Source organism: Mustela erminea, chromosome 14 (genome assembly GCF_009829155.1).
Source record: "Mustela erminea isolate mMusErm1 chromosome 14, mMusErm1.Pri, whole genome shotgun sequence".
Lineage (NCBI taxonomy): Eukaryota > Metazoa > Chordata > Mammalia > Carnivora > Mustelidae > Mustela > Mustela erminea.
This window is the reverse complement of record NC_045627.1, coordinates 7,180,072-7,199,685: the sequence shown is the minus strand read 5'-3', so window position 1 is coordinate 7,199,685 and position 19,614 is coordinate 7,180,072. Positions and strand designations below refer to the sequence as shown.

The 19,614-nt window shown below is 40.9% G+C and overlaps 1 protein-coding gene across 6 annotated transcripts in view; it reads left to right on the top strand.

Moving 5' to 3' along the window:
• Positions 1-99: 99 nt before the first annotated feature.
• Positions 100-19,614, top strand: part of ARID4B (AT-rich interaction domain 4B) — a 146,735-nt gene continuing 127,220 nt past the window's right edge. For 3 of the 6 annotated variants that reach the window (XR_004278522.1, XM_032312145.1, XM_032312146.1), the window contains exons 1-2: positions 100-543; positions 1,370-1,424. Coding sequence is in view for 5 of the 6 variants with exons in the window: in XM_032312145.1 (XP_032168036.1) it covers positions 1,419-1,424 (6 nt within the window). In the remaining variant the exon portion in view is untranslated. The remainder of the gene's footprint in view (positions 544-1,369; positions 1,425-19,614) is intronic. The other 3 variants (XM_032312144.1, XM_032312141.1, XM_032312142.1) reach the window with 2 other exon arrangements.

The window sequence follows — 19,614 nt, the reverse complement described above, 5'->3', positions numbered from 1 at the left end:
GTTCTAAAGAATGCTAACCAATCCGAGGTTGTCTGAGGGGCCATCCGGGAAAGAGGTAGGGGAGGGGAAAATATCTAGGGGAGGGGAGAAAGAAGGGAGGGGGGGGATCTTGGGGTGGGGGGGAAGCGATGTTTGCCCGTCAGTCGAGTCCGGAGTGAGGAGCTCGGGCGCCGGAGCGGAGGGAGACTCTAGAGCTGAAGCTTGCCGCCGCCACGGCCACCGCCTGGACCTTTGCCCGGAGGGAGCCGCAGAGGGTCTGGCGCCGCCGTCCTCTGGAGGGCAGCGCGATCCGGGGCCCGGACCTCCAGTCCGGGAGGGATTTTTCGTCGTCCCCCCCCTCCCCCCAGCGAGGGAGCCCGAGCGGCCGCCAAACAAAGGTACCAGTCGCCGCCGCGGGAGGAGGAGGAGCCGGAGCTTCAGCCTCAGCAGCCGCTGGACCCGCCGCCCTTCTTCCCCCATCTCTCCCCCGGGCCTGCTGGTTTTGGGGGGGAGCAGGGGAGGGAACTCTGGACGTGCCAGGGTGAGAGCTCGCCTCCGCCGAAGGTAGGGGCATTTTCTGAGGATTTCGCGGTCCCGTGAGGGGTCCTTTCGGGAGTCCGCGGCCCCGGCCGAGGAGCAGGGGGCGATCGCTCGGTGGTCTCGCCGGGCGCCCGGATTCGGGGCCTCGGCCTTCCGGGAGCCCCCGCCCCCGTGCAGTTGCCGAGTCCGAGTCGCCCCCCAGCCTGGCGGCTGCACACTCAGCGGTTTAGCGGCTCTGGGCCGCGGTGGGGGGCCCGGGCCGGCGCGGGGGGCAGTGTCTGCTCCCGGCCCCCCGGTCCTGTGGCGGCCCTCGCGGCCCGGGAGCCGGGGATCCCACTCGCACTTGTCTGATCTCCGCCTCGGAGCGGGACGTGGGCAGCGGCTGAGCGGCGGGTCGGTCCTGCCCGCGGCCCTCCGGCCCGCCTGGCCTCTCCGCCGCCCCCACCCGGGGCCCCTCGGGCCCGGGCCTGCTCCGGCTCTGAAGCGGGGCTGCGCGACCCTCTGGGGCGCCGACCCGCTCGGCCGGGCCCGGAGGCCCTCGGGGAGGACAGCCGGCCCCGCGCCGGCCCCCGGGCTTGTTGTGAGTTTCTTCTCTGACAGAAATGGCGTCATTGTCGGAGACGGGAAACTCCGTCGGGTCCCGACAATGGGGACGGGAAGCGGCTGAACTGTGGAGGTGGCTGGGTTTGCGGGGCTGGCGAGGCCACGGGGAGCCCCTCGTCTTCGGTTCGGGGGCTGACGTCCGCCACGGCGCTTTCTTCGGGGTTCGGGCTGCGCTCGGTTCCCTCCGCCTCCGCCGGTGCAGAGGGTGCGTGTGGTGCCGACTGGGTGTCTTTTGTTTTCCCTCCAGGTGCAGGTGAATCTGGTGTTTTCGAGGGGATCGCGGTCCCAGAATCATCATGAAGGTAAGATTGCGTAGAGGAAACGACCTCTGGGGTTCTAGAATTGGGGAAGGGGGGATGATCGGGCTTGTGTGGGGGGCCTCCGAGTTTCGCCGAGGAAGGTGTGCGGGGCGGCCTGGTGCCCGAGCCCCTTCCCCGGGAGACGGTGGGGTCCGCTGGCGTGGCTCTCTGTGGCTCTGCTGTGGAGTTAGGGCCACTTACAGGAGGTCGCATTGAGCACGGCTCTCTCATATCGAACGTCTTTCTGCAGGCTAAGGCAGGAGTAACTGCATGAAATAAACTGTTTTAAAAGGTAAAAAAGAAAAAGCAGGTCAAGTAATCCGACTCTGGAAACTGAACTGTGTTGTGGTTCTAGTGATTACACTGATGAAAGAAAATCCTGTCTGTTGCGTGAGCAGTGCTGAGAATTTCTAGCAGAAGACCTGTTTGTTTGCTGGGAAAATAATCTAAACTGAAAGATTTTTAAAGAGGATCTTTACACAACTCAGAGATGTTAGTTTTTCCTGGGATTTAGGACCGTACTTTTTTTTTTTTCTTTGTAGATCCGTTTAGTCTAAATTGTCAGATGTTTTGATAAAACCAATGTGGATTGATGTGGAAAGCCCATGGCCAGATTCCTTTTAAATGTAAACACGTTAACCGAATGGAGGATAATGTGTAAAAAGTAGAATTTACTTAGTTGGTGAAAGATATCATGGCAATGGAAGTGTAGGTTTTTATTTTTTGGAGACTATGTAATAGAATGGTGTTATTTTTTATACACTGGGGAATAAAAAGCCTTAGATATCTGGCCTGTTTAGATTCAAGTGGTGGAACTTAGAGACTAGAGATATTTTTCATCCATGACAAATTCGGAAGTGCTTGAAACGGTAGGGTGTGTTCACAAGTATAGATGCATGGAATAGTATCTGAAAATGTAAATGTTGTCTACTTTTGATAGTTCCTTTGAATTATTTGAAAACAAGTTTTCCTCTTTTCAGAATGGATTTGCTTTTAAAGTACTGCATCTAAATGAAAATTTGTAATGCTTCTGTTTATGAAAGAAAGTAAAAGCTGTGACTACTTAAATATCAGCTATACGAAGTAATTTAAGTTTAGTTTTTCTTTTCCTTTTTAAAAAAATTTTTTTTTTCTTCTTGAGTTTGGATGCTATAAAGTATCTGAAACAGTTTATATCTGCTGAATTCTTGTCTCTCCTTCATGTAAATGAAAACAATAATCAGTGATATTTCAGAAACAGATCCCTTTTGTTAGTCACAGATGGTAGCTATAACTCCTGGGACCTGGGTAAAACAGTGACAAGTGAATTTGTTAGGAAAAACCGTATATCTTCCTTGGTGTTGGGTGAGAACTTTTTAAAGGAAAGTGTTGGGTTGAATAACATAAAATAAATTCAGAAGCTGAATAATATAGGATTTAGTTTCTGGTAGATACTGCAATCTGTCATAGTTCCCAATGTACTGCCTGGTGGGTCTTTGGTATTCTGTTAATATTTGATTAAAAGAAATGTAGTAAGTTGAAGGTCCTTAAGACTTAAATTTTCTTTCCTTTTCTTTCATTTCCGTTTTTTTTTTAACTTGTGTGTTTAAAAAATGAAAGTACATTGGAAACTTTAGCCTTAAGAGTGTCATAGTATTAGGCAAATGCAAATTTTTTGGTATAATTTTAGAACTACTAATTTTAAGTGCTTAATATTTCCATTAACATTGTCTTTTTAAAAAAGGGTACTACTGATGTTGAAAGGAAGAGTTATTAATGTAAATTTCTGATTTTATACAAGAAGAACTTCCTGTTTATTGTATATATAGTGAGTCTTCTCTTTGGGAGTCTACTGATAATCAGCAGTACTACAAACTTAGCTTATTTCTTACAACTTGATTTCTTACATGGTGAACATTGAGAGGCTGCCCATGATTAATTGGCATTTTGCTTTAACAAAGTTGCAATTCAGAAAGTACTTAATAGTAATTATAGTGGGCTCACATTTTCTCTTTTTTTTGTGTTCCTAGTTTCTAAATTGTAATGACAACAGAGCTATAGGAGGATTTATGCTATTTATCAGATCTCACCAAACATATTTGTACTTTGAGGCAGGCTTTTAAGTTTTTATTATCTGTTTTATTAGTCACAAGAAATTTTTAAATTTTATTAAATGACAGTGTATCGATCTCATTGAAAGAATGTTTAATAATACTTTTCTGGTTGTTGCTTTAAAGTCCGAAAATAAAGAAAAATGTATATATCATTTTAAATGTTATGTTCGAAACAATTTTAGAAACAGTTGTTAGAAACAATTTTGCTATAGTACTTCAAGAGTTTATTTAAATAAACCCATTTAGTTACTAGTATATTCTATCTTGTAATATTTTTACCCAGCGTGTCTTTGAGAAATAGCACTGTAACACAAAAGCAGTTTTATTCTTAACATACGTCATGATATGGGGTTTTGTTGGGATTTTTTATACTTTTAAAAAATTTTTATTTATTTGACAGAGTGAGACTTAGCGAGAGAGGGAACACAAGCAGGGGGAGTGGGAGAGGAAGAGGCAGGCTTCCCTCCTGGGATGGAGCCTGATGCCAGGCTCCATCCCAGGACCCTGGGATCATGACCTGAGCCGAAGGCAGATGCTTAATGACTGAGGTGCTCTGGATTTTTTATATTTTCTATAGATCTTTCAGTGTCAGTGATAGCACATTTTCAGGAAATCCTAGATTATTAAAAGTTGTAAATGATTTCAAGACTTAATTTTAATTATGTCAGATTCATTTCCTACTTTTTTCCAACTAAAACTGTTTTCTTGTGCACGTTATTAACATCTCTCATTATATTGCAGTAAATTTTTAAGTAAAGTGGGAGAATCTGGAGAGGCTGCAGATTTCAGAATCTTTATGGAATAAGTGATTTGGGTGGTTGTGCCTAGAATCTTGGAGAGATGGGCTTTTTCAGATGTACCATTCTCTTCCATAATCACTGCCTTTAGAACACATAAAAATAATGGATTGATTATAAACGCTCTTTGCTTTTGTGCATGTTCCCCCCCTCCCCTTTTCCTTCCACTTTCCTTCCCCTTTTCCTTTCCCTGGCTCCTCCTTTCCCTCTTTCTTTCCCTTCCTTTTTTCCTTCAGCTTCCTTATTTTTCTTCACTTCCTATTTCCCTCTCCCTCCCTCTGCCCTCACTCTCTCTAACCCCTTCTTCTTCCCTTTTTTCTTTCCCTTCCCTCTTTCATAAATCATTCATTTAACAACAGCCCCTTCTGTGCATCAGGCAGTGTGGAATGAACGTGAGTAAGCTCTCAGATCTGCTCTCAAGGAGCTCACAATTTAGTAGAAGCAGAAAATAAAGCAGAACAGCACATACTGAGTTACAAGAGTCTTGACTGCAGTATACAGTAATTGTGGTAAGTGGTATGGGAGGACAGAAGAGGACATCTAAATCAGAGTCAGGTGGGCACCTGGGTGGCTCAGTCAGTTAAGTGTCTGCCTTTGGCTTGGGTCATGATCCCAGAGTCCTGGGATGAAGCCCCGGCAGGGGCGGGGGGGGGGGGGGGTTGCTGCTCAGTGGGAAGTCTGCTTCTCCCTCTCCCACTGCTCCTGCTTGTGTTCCCTCTCTTGCAGTGTTTCTCTCTTGTCAACTAAATAAATAAAATCTTAAAAATTAGTCAATCCATCAATCAGTCAGAGTCATGGAAAGTTCTGTGGTAGAACTGACATCTAAGCTGAGAGTTAAAGCTTTCATTGAGCAACGAAGAGTAGAAAAGAGTGTTTGAGACAGAAAGGGGCATACATGTTGGAAAGTGGAAAAAAACCCAAGGTGTTGTATTTGGAAACTTAGTTTACTGTGCCTGACTTAAGCATGATGTGTTGGGCGGGGGGTGGGGGTGGAAATAGGAGGGCAATGGAGAGAAGGCTAAGTTAGGGAGTTGAAAATTTTCTTGAATGGTATGAACCACTGAAGGTTATTAGAAAGGAGTAAAGTTGGTGGATTTATATTCTGGAGAGGTCACTTTGGTAGTATTGTAGTGAATATGTCAATTGGGAAAGCTGAGTGGAAGATCTAGAGATTGCAGGTGAGAAGACCAACTGAGAAGTAAGGGCTTGAACTCATGCAGTGGGAATAGACCTGAGATATTTAGGAAACAGAATTCAGGACCTAGTAACTCGCCCTAGGGTGGGAAGAAGAAGTTTCTGTCTTGGGCAGTGAGATTGATACTGTTGTCACCTGAAGTATGTTGGCATTGAAGTAAATGTGTTGTACAGGGTTTTGAGTATTGAAGGGACCTGAAGAATGACCACATCCTCTAGTTACAATGTAAGATTAAGAGAATAAGTAAGACGAAGAGAATTCAGAGGTTTGGTTAATTCAGTCTGAATGTTAACCTCATAGTTAACTTTTAACTGTAAAATTTGAGAGGATTTATATCTATAATGTGGCATATGTATTTTGTCCTATGAATTTGGGATCTCTTTGATGAACAGGTAATTTTGTAAAATACTGACTTGTGTTTTGTCTGAATTGCTAATTCTTTGTCTATGGTAATTTTTAAATTTTTATTTACTTATTTATTTATTTTGAAAAGATTTTATTCATTTATTTGAGAGAGAATGAGAGAGAGAGAATGAGAGAGGAGAAGGTCAGAGGGAGAAGCAGACTCCTCAAGGAGCTGGGAGCCCGATGCGGGACTCGATCCTGGAAGTCCCGGATCGTGACCTGAGCTGAAGGCAGTCACTCAACCAACTGAGCCACCTAGGCGCCCAGTAATTTTTTTAAAAAAGCATGTTGGATGAGTACATATTTCCCTGAAGAACGTGTTTTTGCTACTTCAATCTGTGAATTCAGTCAATGAAGAGATAAGTTGTGTACCCTCCATGTACCAGACATGCTTCTAGGTATTGAGGATACAGCAGTATACAAAATAAGAGTTCTTCCCCTCATGGAGTTTACATTAAATTAGGATACATAGACACCAACCAAAAAAAAAAGTGGTAAGTGCTGTGAAGTAAAGCAAAATCAGGATAAGTGGTTACAGTGACAGACGGTGTTAACTTTAAATGAAGTCTAATAAAGGTCCTGTTTTTGGAGATGACATATAAACATCATGCGAAACAAGTGATACAGTGGGCCATTCAGTTATCTGGAGGAAGAGCAGTCTGGGCAGAAAATTCAAGTGCTAGGGTCCTGTGGAGGAATGTTTGTGGTCTGTTGGATCATGGCATACTTTAAGGAACAGGGAGGGTTTTAAAGCTGGAATGGTAGGAAATGAGGCTAGAGAGATCCAAGTTCCTACCGCATAGGGTAGGGCCTTGTAGGCCAGGGGAAGGACTTAAGAGTAAAATCTGCGTGTTTTGGAAGTCAGTGAAGGGTCTTGAGCAGGAGCAGTAACTGCTGTTCAGAGACTAGACTGTGGGCGAGCAAGAGTAGAAGGAGGGGCGCCAGTGGCAAGCCTGCCAAGTAAGTTCTGGTGAGAGATGGTGGTGGACCAGGTGTGAGAGGTGGGTCTGTTGCAGGTGGGGATGATAGGATTTGAATGGATTGAATGGGAAGGAAAAGTTCTGCTTGGTGCTACTTATGGTTGACCAGTCCCTCCTCCTCCCCTTTTAAAATATGTTTTTTTGTGATTAGTTGGTGGATGGGATTTTTAGGATTGACTGCAGCCAAGAAGGCATTCCCAACTCTTAGCCTTCCCTTATTAGTGAGTGGTGAACATTGAGATGAGCATTCCTTTCCATTTTGTTTTGTTTTGTTTTTGAATTTTAGGAAAGGAGGTAAAATTCACCCTTTTAAAGTGTACAGTGCAGAGGTGCTGACTCTTGATTTCGGCTCAGGTGATGATCTGAGGGTTGTGGGATTGAACCCCACATGAGGCTCCATGCCCAGCAAGGAAGTCTGCTTGGGATTTTTTCTCCCCCTGCTCCCCTCCCCACATCCGCACATACGCAATCAAGCACTGTCTCTCTCATGCTGTCTCTCAGATAAATCTTAAAAAAATATAAAGTGTACAGGTCGGTACTTAGTATTTTCACAAGATCGTTGATCTATCACTACTACTGTTTAACTGCAGAACATTTTTGTCTTCCCGGCAAGAAACCTGTACCTATTAACTGTCACTCCTTGTTCTTCTTCTCTGTCCCTTTCCCAGTTGTCACTAATCTGCTTTTGGTCTCGGGGGTTTGCCTGTTCTGGACATTTCCTATCATGGAATCATCAAGCATGTCCTTTTGTGCCTGACTTCTTTCACTTAGCATAGTATTTTCTTTTTCTCTCTCTTTTTTTTAAGATTTTATATTTGTGAGAGAGAGCATGCATGACCAAATGCATGAGCAGTGGGGAGGGGTAGAGGAAGAAGCAGACTCCCCACTAAGCAGGGAGCCCAGTGTGGGAGTCCATGTGGAAGTCAATCCCAGGACCCTGTGGGATCATGACCTGAGCTGAAGGCAGATGCTTAACCAACTGAGTTATCCAGGCACCCTCACTTAGCATAATATTTTTAAGGTTCATTTTGTAGCATGCTTTATTCCTTTTTATTGGTGAATGATATTTCATTTAGTGATTAAATTATGTACCACTTTTGGTTGATTCACTTATTAGCTTTATTTCTACTTTTTGCCTATTATGAATAAATGCTGCTATGAACTTTGGTGTGAACCTATGTTTTAATTTTCTTGGGTCCTAGGAGTGGATCTTTCTGTTTTTAGGGTAGTAATACTACCTTTGGTAACCCTGTTAAGAGCCGAGAGTTTAACTTCAGATACTTTGTGCCACTGTATTCACATGGCCACCAAGAATTTGGACACTTGAAAGATTTATCCAGCATTTATTGAACACTTAGGTGTTGGTCTCTGTTCTAGCCATTTAGGATATATCAATGAACAAAACAGAATGTCCTGGCCCTCTGGAATCTTTACATTTTAAGGTGGGGGGGCAGGCAGAGAGGAATAAACAAGTAATCTAGTTTATTAAGTGGCAAAAAGTATGGAAATAAGGGAAGAACTGGGTAAGGAGGGCGGGAATGTGTGGGGGTTGGAACAGGTTGTAGTGTTAAATAAGGTGGTCGGGTAGGTATATTGAGAAGACATTTGTGGAAATACTTGACTGAAGGATGTGAAGGGGTTAGTCATGTGGCTTTGAAGGCAGCTGAACATGTTCAGTGAACTGAACAGAGGCCAAGGTGGCTGGAGTAAGGAAAGAAGAGAATGGGAGGGGATGGGTCAGACAGATAAAGGGGATGCAGGTTGGGGGCAAAGCAGATCAGATCACCTAGGACCTTAACAGCCTTTGTTAAGGATTGTAGTTTTTACTCTGATAGAAATAGAGTTACTCTGATAGAAACTGAGTTTTGAGCAGAGGAGTTGTGCAGTCTGATTACAGAGTGGCAGAGTTTCATTATATTTTTAAGGGGCCACTGACAGCTGTGTTAGAAACAAACTGAAGGCAAGTTGAAGATAGAACAGAAGCTGACCAGTTGGGAAGCTATTTTAATAAATGATGATGGTGGGATATTGGCCATCACAGTGAAGACTCCTCTTGTCTGCCTTTGGTGTCGTAGAACAAAGATGTTTCTACATTCGTTAAAATTATATCTAGTATTCTGTGTGACACTCATAATAAGCAGTGGAAGCCATAGTCCTATTAATCCTTTTGATATTTAAATGTTATAGGTTATAGAAGGTATGGATTTTGATAAGGCCTCTAAAGAAAGTGTGTTAGTCTTGTCTTTTTTTCTTTTCAGTTGGGCGGCCTTTACACCTAATGGACATTGAACAAAGCAAGCTATAACTAGCGTTTGTTCCCAAGATAATTGAAATATTTTCATTTACTTACCTTACATCAAAATAAGACTGTATACATATTTGTTATCTCTTAAAGTTCTGGTTAGTGTGTTTAATTTTAAAAGGGAACTTTTGTTTAAAAATTACTACATTTCTGGGGCACCTGGGTGGCTCAGTTGGTTAAATCCTCTGCCTTCGGCTCAGGTCATGGTCTCAGGGTCCTGGGATCCAGCCCCACATCCGGCTCTCTGATCAGCAGGGAGCCTGCTTCCCCTCTCTCTGCTTGCCTCTCTGCCAGCTTGTGATCTGTCTCTCTCTGTGTCAAATAAATAAGTAAAATCTTTAAAAAAAAAATTACTACATTTCTGTTTTCAGAAGTACTGGAAATTCTGACATTCAAGTTTTCCATGGAAGATAATGTGTTTCTAGAAATCTGATCATTTTCCTACTAAGATTCAAGATAGCGTTCAGGTTTGGGGAGGAAAAAAATGAGATTATAAATGTGTATGAACAGTTTACTAGAAAATAAAAGGCAAATCTATGGGGGTCAGTTTATAGAGACAGAAGAACTAGACATCATGTTTATCTTTCTATGCTAATGGTCATATTTTGGCTGGTTAATAGAAGCAAGGAACAAAATAAAGACAAAAAAAAGGGAAAGTTTTAAAATGACACATGTCTTACTTTGAGTATAGTTCCCAGTATTCCTTAATCAGTATTAGCTCATACTCTATTCGGAAGGTCCATGTGTGAGCTTCAGGATTGCTATGAATCCCTCCTCTCCCCAGAGTTATGTGCAAAATTTCATGTACCCATATGCTTTCTTGGGAAGATAAACCATAGCGTTCATCAGCTTCTCAGTAGAACCTGTAATACAAATATTAAGAAATACAGCTCTGTGGTATTACCTGTTAGCTGGTCTTCTGGTAATCGTTTTGATGGGAATAGTAGTTTGTGTGTCCCGATCTTATCCTTAAACAGGTAATTAACCGGTTACTCCTTATTTTATTTTCTATTTTTTTTTTTTTAGATCACTGTACAATCAGAAAAGGGTTTTTATTTTTGAAATGCTAGCATTTATATGAAATGCATGTATAGCTTACAATATTTGACTTTTTGAATTTCTGGAAAGAATTTGAATTTCTTTCAGTCATAAATAAATAGCTTTTGATTCATGGAAACATTTCATAAAATAATTTTAAAAAGTTGCTTTAAAAATCTAGAAGTGTAGTTTTTAGCATGCTGGCTTTACTTATGAAACCATTTATTGGGGTGCCTGGGTGGCTCGGTGAGTTAAAGCCTCTGCCTTTGGCTCAGGTCATGATCCTGGGGTCCTGGGTTCAAGCCCCGCATTGGGTTCTCTGCTTGTGGGGAGCCTGCTCCCCCTGCCCCCACCTGCCTCTCTGCCTACTTGTGATCTCAGTCTGTCAGATAAATAAAATTTTAAAAAATCTTAAAAAAACCTATTTATTATAAAAGTTAATGTTTGTTTGCTCTTACTTATTCCACATTCTGTTCTTTGCCAAATGGGGTCATCTAAAGCAAGCAAGGATAATATCTAGCTGAATATCCAGATGTACTCAGCTTTAGGATACAGTTAGAGATTATATTACTCTTGTTGGTGTGAGTGTCTCTCCAGCTTAACATTGGGGTTGGCAGTCATGTGGCACAGAGGCTGATTCTCTGCACCATTATGATTTGTGAGGAAGAAAATCTTACAGAAGATAGTGTTTATCACAACCCCCCCACCTTTTAAATATTTTATGTATTTATTTTAGAGAGAGTGGGTGAGAGAGCAGGAGCTGGGGGATGGGGCAGTGGGAGAGGGAGAAGCAGATTCTCTACTGAGCAGGGAGCCGGATGCAGGACTTGATCCCAGGATCCTTCAATCAGGACCTACGCTAAAGGCAGAGGCTTAACCCACTGAGCCACCCAGGCTCCCCTTATCACTTTCAAGTGATAAATTTAGCTATAATTAAGAGAATAATAATTCTGTAATAGCTTTATGCTATTGAAGTGTGTCAGATTATATGTAGTGTGTCTTGGGTGGTGGTATGGGTACTTTATATATACATATTAAAGCCATTTTCTTCTAATTTACAGATAGATGTTTGGCAGTGTGACTTAGCTCTAGTATATCTGAAGTTCTTTGTCAGGGCTTTGCCAAGGAACAGGTTGCTGTTTCCTAATTTGAAATTTTGCTGGGCATAATCATTTCTGAGAGCATAATCATAGATACCTGTTGAATAAGATTTTTTGAAAATTATTTAATTTTTAATCATTTACTTTAATAGCAGAAATGAAGATTATAAACTACAAAACTTTGAGCAAATGGCATTTAAAGAAAAGATTCACTTTATACCTATAGTAAAAAGTTATACTTAAATATGACTGTAAAAACCATCTTTGTTTAGTTAAAGTGTCCAATAAACAGTGTAAATGATTAAGAGCATATGGCTTGGAAAGAGAGGTCTTGTTCCCAGTACGGTCTCACTGTGTTCCTTACTTGGCTGTTGAAGTTTGGGCAGTGTTATTTATTTTTGCAATGAAAGGAAACATCAGTTTCTTTCTTTTTTTTCTTTTCTTTTTTGTTGCAAAGTACGGATAATAATATAGTTGCTTTACAGAGTTTTTAAAGTACCAAATGAAATAACATTTAAAATGCTTTATACTCTACTTGGCATAGTTCTGAGCAGTCAGTATGTAGTAGCTTTATTATTCCTATAAAAGCCAGTCACTTCTTTTGTAAACAGATTGAGTGAGAATTCTTTAATCAAGACTGCTTGGGATTGAATTAGGACTCTCCTACTTACCAAGGTTGTGGGTAGTTTTCTTAAACCTTCTAAGAAGGCTGGTGTCCTTACCTAAAATGAGAAACGTTTATAATACTTACCTCATGGGATTATTGGGGAATGACTAAATGTAGTAACAGGATCTATTACATAGTAAATTTTCAGTTAATTGTAGCTATTATTATTAGTTCTATGGAAAGAATGTGCAAACTCTTGTGAGTTTAAATAGGCTTTCAGGGTGATATAGTCAGTCTAATCTTTTTTTTTTTTTTTTTTTTGAGAGAGAGAGATGACAAGCAGGCAGAGAGGCAGGCACAGAGAGAGGAGGAAGCAGGCTCCCCGCTGAGCCGAGAGCCCCATGCGGGGCTCGATCCCAGGACCCTGAGATCATGACCTGAGCTGAAGGCAGCGGCTTAACCCACTGAGCCACCCAGGCGCCCCAGTCTAATCTTTTTTAACTTAAAATTGATTTGGAAGTTAGGTAGAGAAGTTGTAATTTTGTGATTAAGGGTAAAACCTGTTAGTTTTGTCTTTATCAATTCCTTAAAAACAGAAAATTTAGGGGCGCTTGGGTGGCTCAATCAGTTAAGCATCTGCCTTTGGTTTAGGTCATGAGCCTGGGGTCCTGGGATGGAACACTGTGTCAGACTCCCTCCTCAGTGGGGAGTCTGCTTCTCCCTCTGCCTGCTATTCCCCCTGCTTGTGTGCTCCCTTACTCTTTCTCTGTCAAATAAATAAATAAAATCTTAGAAAAAAAAAAAAGAATATCCATGAAAGGGGAAAACCAGATGTCTTTATTCTAAGAACTCTTAGCTCCCATTTCAAACTTCTATTTTATTCCAGCCCTCCCTTTCTGATGCAGAAGCTTCTCTTAGTAAATATAATACTTGTCCTCTCCTCTAATTTGCTGCTGGTTTGCCCAGATGGGATTCTTTCAAGGGAAAAGTATATTTTACTTCCAAGCCTAGAGGGTTGTTATTGGATTAAGTGAACCACTGGAGATATTTATTTTCTGGATAAGCATCCACCTCTAGCCTTGCTTATGTAGGGCAAACATTTTTTTCTTCTCTTGATCCGATCACTGTTCTGATGTGGCAGTTAGTCACCTGAAGCTGGTCTGGCATCCTGAGCCGGTGGGGGTGGGGCAAATGAGTGATGGGGCCCTGCCAAGCCTGTCTCTACTCTAGAGAGGAGTAAAAGGAAAGCTGAACAGGCTTGAAGACAAAGGAGCTACTATTGCTGTCAAAGTTTAAATGAGGCAGCTTGGCTTATGCCTATTTGGGAGTTTTTAAAAAATGTAGCTTTTCATTTTTTCAATTTTATCTCTGTAAGGGTATCTCATCAAAGGACCCATCTCTATTTTTTTATCTATCCTTGCTGAAAGTTGTTCAGTGATTTTAAGGAAAGTTGTTTGGTGGCTGAGGGCTTTTGACACTTAGTCATCTAATTATGCCTTACCCCAACTTGGAGACCTACTTTTCTAAACTAGTTCTGTTCCTAGAAAATTTAATTAAAAAGTTTTTAGGGCACCTGGGTGGCTTAGTTGGTTAAGTGTCTGCCTTCGAGTCAGGTCATGATTCCAGAATCCTGGGATCGAACCCCATATAGGGCTCCCTGCTTAGAGGGCTCCCTCTTCTCCCTCTGCCTCTCCCCTTGCTCAAGCTCACTCACTCTCTCTTGTTCACTCTCTCAAAAAATATTTTAATAAAAAATAAGTTTTTATTATAAAGTTTTTATTATAAAAGCAGTACAGTTAAAAATCATAGAAATCATACAGTGAATACTAAAAGTCATTATGTTCCCCAGTCTCACTTCCTGTGGGCAACTTGAGCTAACAGTTTGGGATATATAGTCTTCCATACCTTTCTCTTTGCACATACATATTTACAAAAGAGGATTTATTTTGTTGTGCTTGGTTTTTCAAAAATGGGCTCATATTAGGTTCTATAACTTTTTTTTTTTTTTAAGATTTTATTTATTTATTGGACAGAGAGAGAGATCACAAGTAGGCAGAGAGGCAGGCAGAGAGAGAGGGGGAAGCAGGATCCCCGCTGAGCAGAGAGCCCGATGTGGGGCTCGATCCCAGGACCCTGAGATCATGACCTGAGCCGAAGGCAGAGGCTTTAACCCACTGAGCCACCCAGGCGCCCCAGGTTCTATAACTTAAACTGTCCTTCTGCATTAGTACATAACAGCTTTGTCATTTTTTTCTGATGGCTTTAGCAAGATTTTATTTGCATTCGATACGCTCTTTTCTCTACCACAAATGATTCCTATATAGGGCACCACTGTTTCTTTAGCCTTAAGTTTTGCAACTATGTAGAAACTTCTTTTATAGCATAAGTATTGATAATTTATTTTGAGTATGTAGTACTGCTAGGTGGTGAATAGTCCCAGTCGTCTGTAGCATTTATGACAGTCCCTCATGGCCCTATGGATTATTATTACAGCTGCTAACTGATCATGGAATCTTACTGCATGATACTATATGATGTAAGCTGGGAAGTTAGTGAGGGAGCATCCCTGTGCTTATGTGGCTGCTTGTAGAAAGCTAGTGCTATTCTTGGGATCCCTGGTAGCATGTATTAGAAAGGTTAATTTTAGTACAGGCTATTGTAGCCATTGACCCCCACAGATGCTTCCTGTCAGAATAGGAGGTTTAGAAAGTATTTTTTAACACTAGCGTTATAATGTGTTTAAATGGCACATTATGTTTTTAAAGTTCATAATCGTTAGTTATTTCTTATAATATCCCTTTGAGGCAGGTCAGCAGCATTTTTCCTTTTTTATGGTTGGAGAAGCAGATGCAAAGATGTTGAGTGATTTGCCCACAGGCGCACATTAAACTGATGGCAGAATCTGTTCTCTTGTTAGTAAACTGAACCATGCGGCCTCTCTGCTAGTTGTAAGTGAGTAATAAAGTTGTTTCCATTTAGTGACCTTTTGATGGCTTTATGGAATAGTGAATGTAGTTTAGAAGCCTTTTACCTACTTTCTTTATTGAAAGAAAATCTTTATAAAGCTAGAATTTACTTGTATCGTGGTATTAAATATTGTATGTAAATTTATCCTATTCTTTTAAAAACAGAAAAAAAAAATCATAGGAAAACATTAGAATGAACCAAGTGGACTTAGTTCTTCTGGGAAAACCTTTACTGGCTTGAAAATTAGTATTGTAAATTAGAGGAAAATGGCACAAGGCTTTGAAGAGTTAATACTTTATAGTAGGAGAAAAATGAAGCCCCAGTTTATATTGCCAAGTGATTTTGAGTAAAACAACTGTGGCCTGTAGAGCTAGAATAGACTTTCAAAGATTGTTTGGCTCTGTGGATTTAGACCCCAGCTAGTGTGGCAAGTGACAGTATAGGTTACTTAGACTAAAAAAACTACAATTTGGGCAGCATCCCTTTAGTTCTAAGTTTCCTTATCCATTGGAAATAATCTCTCTTTACTTGTTTGGACTTGATTCTATTTTCCCATTCCCTCTCCTCCACTATAATAATAATCATTATTTTTTTCTTATATGCTACCTTTTTTCTTTCCAATTGAAAAGAATTCTAACTGTAATCTTTTTGTGTTGATAGAGGGAGATCGTGGGGAAGTTTTCAAGTAATAGGCAACTATTGTAAAGAGATTTAATTGAAGGGATCATAGAGAGCCAGAAAATTATATATTCAATTTTGGAGTGTTAAAACAGATGCTTTGACATGAGTTATAAGTCTTTGATAATAAGTAATGATTAATCCTTATGTACTTTGGTAATTAGCCCAAACCTATATTTTAATAAACATGTAATTTCTAAATACATTTTTTACTGCTATAGACATATCCCACTTATCCCAAAGTCAAGCGGTCATCAGTTTTGTCTTGTTTTGAAATAGTATGAAAATATTTATCACACAACCTCTGACCTCATCATGTTCTTTATGACATCATCAGTTTCATGATTATTATTATCATGATAATTTTACTACTACTTTTATAGTGCTTCATATGTGTTAGACATTTTCTACATTTAAAAAAAAATTTTTTTTTTAAAGATTTTATTTATTTATTTGAGAGAGAGAGTGAGGAGAAGGTCAGAGGGAGAAGCAGACTCCCCATGGAGCTGGGAGCCCGATGTGGGACTCGATCCCGGGACTCCGGGATCATGACCTGAACCGAAGGCAGTCGTCCAACCAACTGAGCCACCCAGGCGTCCCCATTTTCTACATTTTAAAATGTAATTCTCAAAAAGATGCTGAGAGATTCTTATGAATATCCCTGTTTTGCAGATAAAAAAAGTTAAGGCTGAGGAGATTATGTAATTGACCTAAGTAAATTCCTGCGGCTAGTAAGTAGTAGAGCTGTTTTAAATCTAAGCTACTCCAAATCAGAGCTCTTATCAATACTCACACTGTTCTCCCTCTTATTTAAAATACATATCTTTACTTAATGTCTAGTTTGCTTAGTCCAGAGGTCATTTAGAAGTATCCAGTTCTTTATGAGTTGTGACTATGGATGTGTGTGTGTGTTTATGTTTATATGTACATATAAGGTCTTGGGAGAGGGATTTTGAAATGGGCACAGTGAGTGCTGGAATTACCAAAGGAAGAGAAAGGGGAGACACTTTTAAAAACTAAGACACATGAATGTATTCTTGTTTAGTAATCCTTTCCATTTTCAAATGTGGACCTTAAACTCTCAGGTTTTAATAAGCTCCATTTCTAAGTTTTTATTTTTACGTAATCTCTACATCGAACATGGAGCTCAAACCCACAACCCTGAGATATCAAGAGTTGCACAAACTGCCACCTGAGCCAGCCAGTCGCTCCTGTTCCTTCTCTTTATGAAACAAGGGAAGCGGGAGAATTTAGGAAGTCCATGAAATTTTTATAAAATGTAGAGTTATGTTATGGAAAGAATAAATTTCACTTATTAAAAAAATTAACCTCATTCTTCCTTGGTACTGGGCAGATAAGTTGCTGTTATATTTTTAAAGTATATTTTAAAATTCAGGATTACTCTTTACCTTTCTTTAAGAATCAAGAAACTTTTATGAAAGAGTGTACAAGTTGAATTTAGAGGGATTAAATGCAACAGAGGTTTTTATAGCAAATCATTACAAAATGTTACTACTTGGGTTCTTTATAAAACCAGAAAATTCTTGCAGAGCAGTGACAGATTTCAGTTCTGTATTTGTTTCCTGTTGCTGCTGTAACAAGTTGCCACAGATTGGTGGCTTAGGACAACACAAGTTTATTATTTTGCAGTTCTGGAGGTCAGAAGGCAGAAACGCTTGTTGCTGGACTACATTCTTTCTGCAGCTGGATGGGAAATGTTTCTTTGCCTTCTCCAGCCTTTGGAGGCTGTACACATACATTCCTTTCCTCCTGATCTATCCTCTGTCTTCAAGTCTCTGACTGATCCTACTCTTCTGGCTCCCTCTTTCACTTATATAAGACCCTCGTGATTTCGTTGGGCCCAGTCCAAATAATCCAGGATAATCTTCCCATTTCAAGGTCAGTTGATTAGCAAACAATTCCATCTGCAACCTTAATTCTCCCTTGCTATTTAGCAACATTTTCGAAGATTCTGGGGATCAGGATACAAACATCTCTGGGGAAGCCATTAGTCTACCTACCACAAGTTCATTAGTTTAGCAAAATTACTTAGCCTTTTAGGCTCTTCTATAAAACGAGATTTGTATTTATTGTTTACCACAAAGGAATTTCATGCAAATGGAAATTCTGTGCCAGTACAGACAGATCATGCATAGAATATACTCAGAATTATTATTATTTTTTAAAGATTTATTTATTTGACAGACAGAGATCACAAGTAGGCAGAGAGAGAGAGAGAGAGGGAAGTAGGTTCCCTGCTGAGCAGAGAACCCGATGCGGGGCTCGATCCCAGAACCCTGGGATCATGACCTGAGCCGAAGGCACAGGCTTTAACCCACTGAGCTACCCAGGCGTACCACTTTACCTTCTTCCTTTTTTTTTTTTTGAAGTAGTCTCCCCACCCAGTGTGAAGTCCCAGTTCTGGGCTTGAACTCTCAACCTTGAGATGAAGACCTGAGCTGAGATCAAGAGTCGGACAGATGTTTAACCAACTGAGCCAGCCAGGCACCCCTGTTGTTTCCCTTTAATTTGACTCTTTTGTGACTCTTTGTTTTTGAATTTGGGCTTTCCAGACCTTTGTTTGTTGAGGACATTGAAGATTTACATAGCACAGTGTTGAAAAAAAAAACAACAACAACCAGATGAATGCTTAACTCTAATTTAAAAAAAAAGTTTTATTAAATAATCTGTACACCCAACCTGGGACTCAAACTAATGACCCCAAGATCAAGAGTTGCACACTCCTCCAACTGAGCCAGCCAGGCACCCCTTAACTCCAATTTTTTTTTTAATGATTTGACTCTTGTTTTAGTCTAAAACTATATATTTTAAGCAGTAGGCTTTTCTGCTTTGGGGAACTTGAGGGACACCTGGATGACTCAGTTGTTGAGTGTCTCCTTTTGGCTCAGGTCGTGATCCTGGGGTGCTGGGATCGAGCCACACCCCTGGAATGGAGCCCCTGAGCAGAGAGCCTGCTGTGTCCTAACGCTCTGCCCTTCCCGCTGCTTGTGCTCACACTCTCTCTAGCACTCTCTCTTTCTCTCTTTGAAATAAATCTTAAAAAGAAGGGGGGGTGTGCTTTGAGTAGTAGGCAGTTTCAAATCACAATTGCTTATGATTATTTTTTATGTCCCTAATTACTCATTTTTTGAATTTCCCGAGTTATTCTTGGAGGATTGCTGTTTTTAATGTTTGATTTGTCCATTTTTCTTAGAGCCACCTTTTTGCTTGGTTGACTTAAAAGTCTTTCAGTACTCAAAACTGTGGTGCTATGAGACAAGGTTGGAGAGTGGAGTAGAGGGTGGAAGATCCCCGGGTCCTGGGATCGAGCCCCACATCTAGCTCCCTGCTTGGCTGGAAGCCTGCTTCTCCCTCTCCCACTCCCCCTGCCTGTGTTCCCTTTCTTGCAGTGTCTCTCTCTCTCTGTCAAATAAATAAAATCTGTAAAACAAACAAACAAACAAATAAATAGTCTGTAGATACTGTCATGTGCCAGGTACTTTTTTGGTTGTTAAAATTACATTTAGATACTAAACTTTGTACATTTACCTTTTACCTCATTTGACTTAATGCATTATTTGGTTTTATTGTTGATAGATAATTTAACTTTACACCAGGATCTTTTGGTGGGGGTGGGGGAGGATACTTTTTATTTTATTTATTTCTTTATCTATTTGTTCTAAAAGATTCTTTTAATTTATTTGGCAGACTGAGAGCAAGCACAAGCAGGGGGAGTGGCAGAGGGAGAGGGAGAAGCAGGCTCCCACTGAGCAGGGATCCTGTTGCAGTTCTTGATCCCAGGACCCTTGGATCATGACCTGAGCTGAAGGCAGTTGCTTAACCAACTGAGCCACCCAGGTGCCCCTGGGGGAAACTTTTAAAAGGGAAATGTAGCATTGTAGTGATTTAAAATAATAAAATCTCTGATTTTATTTTAAGTTTCGTGATTTATTCTTTGTTTAGTCTTTGCATTTAAATCGAAACAAAAACTTGGAGACCACAGTATACTCAGATAGCCTGTACACATTTAA